Source organism: Pteropus vampyrus, unplaced genomic scaffold (genome assembly GCF_000151845.1).
Source record: "Pteropus vampyrus isolate Shadow unplaced genomic scaffold, Pvam_2.0 Scaffold47, whole genome shotgun sequence".
In the NCBI taxonomy this organism is placed as follows: domain Eukaryota; kingdom Metazoa; phylum Chordata; class Mammalia; order Chiroptera; family Pteropodidae; genus Pteropus; species Pteropus vampyrus.
Genome location: NW_011888828.1, coordinates 6,946,740 through 6,949,520, shown reverse-complemented (window position 1 = coordinate 6,949,520; position 2,781 = coordinate 6,946,740). Strand labels below are relative to the sequence as shown.

The window sequence follows — 2,781 nt, the reverse complement described above, 5'->3', positions numbered from 1 at the left end:
TACGATACTATTTTATGCTTTTACTTTGAAAAATATTTTAAGCTAAAATCATTATAAAATCAAAATTGATCCTAACTATTTCATTTAAATATTCATCACCAAGTCATCCCTGACTCTAAGTATTGTTAGAAGGGCAAAATTATTTTTACGAAGAAAATAAGCTTTCTAACATAATGAACTGAAATACACATAATTAATGGTACATAAAAGTAAGGTTACAAAGTATACCAGAAAATGTTTTGGAATGAAGAGGAGTGGCAATAGAGAGATGGAGGCTGGAACACAGAAAGGATAATACCAGAATTTAAAAAATAAAAGAGGAAAGAGAATTAATGGTCAACCTAAAAGACTATATTGATTTAAGATCCATGTGTCCTTCATTTATCGACCATGTCCATCCCTGGACATCTGCTTCTGCATATCCCAGCCCTACCATGTAACTCACAGGTATCAAATCAAACTTAACCATTTCACTCAAATTATTCTCTTGCCTAAACTCCTCATTTTTGTTCATGATACTATAGTTATTAATCTAAGATATTTGAGTCCTCAGTCTGTTTATGTTCCTTGCATCTCTGGCCTTTCTACCATAAAGATATCCAAGATTCTTTCATGAAAAACTTGGCCAGTAAAAGTCTCTAAGTAGGAAAATGGCAATGTAGTTATGTTGAAAAAAAACAAGAGAGAGCCCTTACCAATTAAATTTATGTTGAAATGAGATGATGACTGGGGTTTCCTTCAAAATAATACCTGAGAGGGAAAAAGTAGATAAGAGTATAGAGGAAACAAGCCTGAACTATGTTAACAACCATTAAATCTGAAAGATGGGTACACAAAATTTATTAATAGTATTTGATCTAATTTGTATAGGTTTTAAAATCTCTAATAAAAAAAAAATGTTGCTGTTGTTTTTAAGGGACCACAGGTTTAAGAAAATACCGTATCTAAGGACTGGATAAAAAGTCTGGATATAGGATTACAGAGGGGACTTTGGCCATAGGGATGGAGAGTGTCAGCGTGGCACCCTTTCTAAGAAGAGCTAGATAAGACTAGCAGCTACCACCTATGAACTCTTGCTAATGTTCCAGACACCCTAATAAACGTCTCAGGGACTCCATCTTATTTAATTTCTTTAACAGTGCTGAGAAGTAGGAATCCCTCTGTCAAAGCTTGGAAGTGAGACTCCTTCTGTATCAGGGCCTTGCATACATTAAGTACAAGGTTAATAGTACCTGTCTAAATAATTGAATAAATGACTAAGAAGTTTCCCCCCACCCCCCTTTTTTGTGCCTGTGGTTCTTTGCAAGAAAATTCAGAGTTCTAGCCAGAAGGTTCAGCATTGTTTGTCTAGACTCAGAAGAGACAACACATCGATCTTTCACGCACAAACTCACCAATGCACACTTTGCTGCCAGGCCATTTCTCCTAAGATACCACTTTTGGTATGATATACTCCTTGAAAACTCCTCAGTAATGCCTTTCATGGTATCAAGTTCAAATTTTTCCCCCATTCAAGGCTCTTCATAACACTGTCTCACATAATTTCCACCAGTCACCAAGACTTGGCTTACTCCAGTGAACATCCCTCTTTTTACTGTCTGTTGTCTGGAACTGTCCATTCATTCATTTATTCATTACACACTGATCATCCATTACACATCAGGCACAGTATCTGTCATTACATCTGTATATAGAGAGATAACAATGAGCATTACGGGCACCATCCTTGACCTTGTTGGTTCATATCCACTCTCAGGCTGACCTTCTCCACCTGGGTTGTTCTCGGTTTTCAACATCTCACATTTAACATCCTCAAGGATCCTTCTCTGTTACTTTGCCCTGTCTTGCTCTCCCTTTCTTAATTGATGTTATCAAACATTTAAGCACTTGATTATATTTTTTCCTGTTTTATTTGGAGCATTGTACTTATGCATATCTCATTTACACTAAGTCTCTTAGACAGAAATTGTGTCTTATATTCTTCATCACCCAACTTAATGTAATTCAACTGAATTAAATATGTATAGAGCATGTCCTTAAATAGCTTTCAGTATGGAAAAGAGCTTAGAATTCTAAGCCAAACTAACGACAGACTAATATCTAATTTGTCTTTGAAAATAAAGCTACAAAAAAATCTCTGGGGAAGGACTAGTTATACAAATAAGATATAGTTATGAAAATGGAAAGAGAAAAGGAACAAAAAGGAAAATTTATCCTGTATGGTACAACTATCTCCCAATCATGTATATAAACTTAATAAGTTCTATAAAACATCGGTCTTTTTTTTTAATTCTTTTATTTTGTAGAACATAATTTAGAGACCATACCATAGGCTAAAGTTAATAGGGCTCTGCTAAGATGTCAATAATATTGATAAAAGTAAATGAAATCTTTACTTATTTAACTTTTTTCAAAGAAAGGCTATTTTTCAAAAGGAGCAAAGATTAATATTATATATATTTTACATTTACCTAAAAAGAACATTAGAATAGTTTAATCATCTGTTAAAAGTGTAACTTAAAAAGTCTAAAAATGAATTGGCCAGCTTTTCATGTCAAATTCACCTTTCTTGCAGAAATTCAGTTACGACAAATATTAGATCAGGCCTCCTTCTATGTATCATTTGTACCTTTTAGATTATTATTTTGGACTATACCAGATTTTTTTTTTTACAAGACACTAACATTACAACTCATCATAAACTAAGCCTATTAGATAGATTTTTACATAATCAGTAATAGTAAGATTCCCCTTAGCCTTAATGTGAAATAAACATTACTG

General features: G+C 33.5%; 1 protein-coding gene across 6 annotated transcripts in view; it reads right to left on the bottom strand.

The window, feature by feature from the left end:
• SLC10A7 (solute carrier family 10 member 7) overlaps positions 1-2,781 on the bottom strand; it is a 212,761-nt gene that overhangs the window by 126,325 nt on the left and 83,655 nt on the right. The window contains exon 6 of one of the 6 annotated variants that reach the window (XM_023530227.1): positions 724-750. The exons of the other annotated variants lie outside the window; for them this stretch is intronic. Coding sequence (XP_023385995.1) covers positions 739-750 — 12 coding nt within the window. The 3' untranslated portion in view covers positions 724-738. Of the gene's footprint in view, positions 1-723; positions 751-2,781 lie in introns of those variants that run through there. 6 annotated transcript variants of the gene reach the window in all.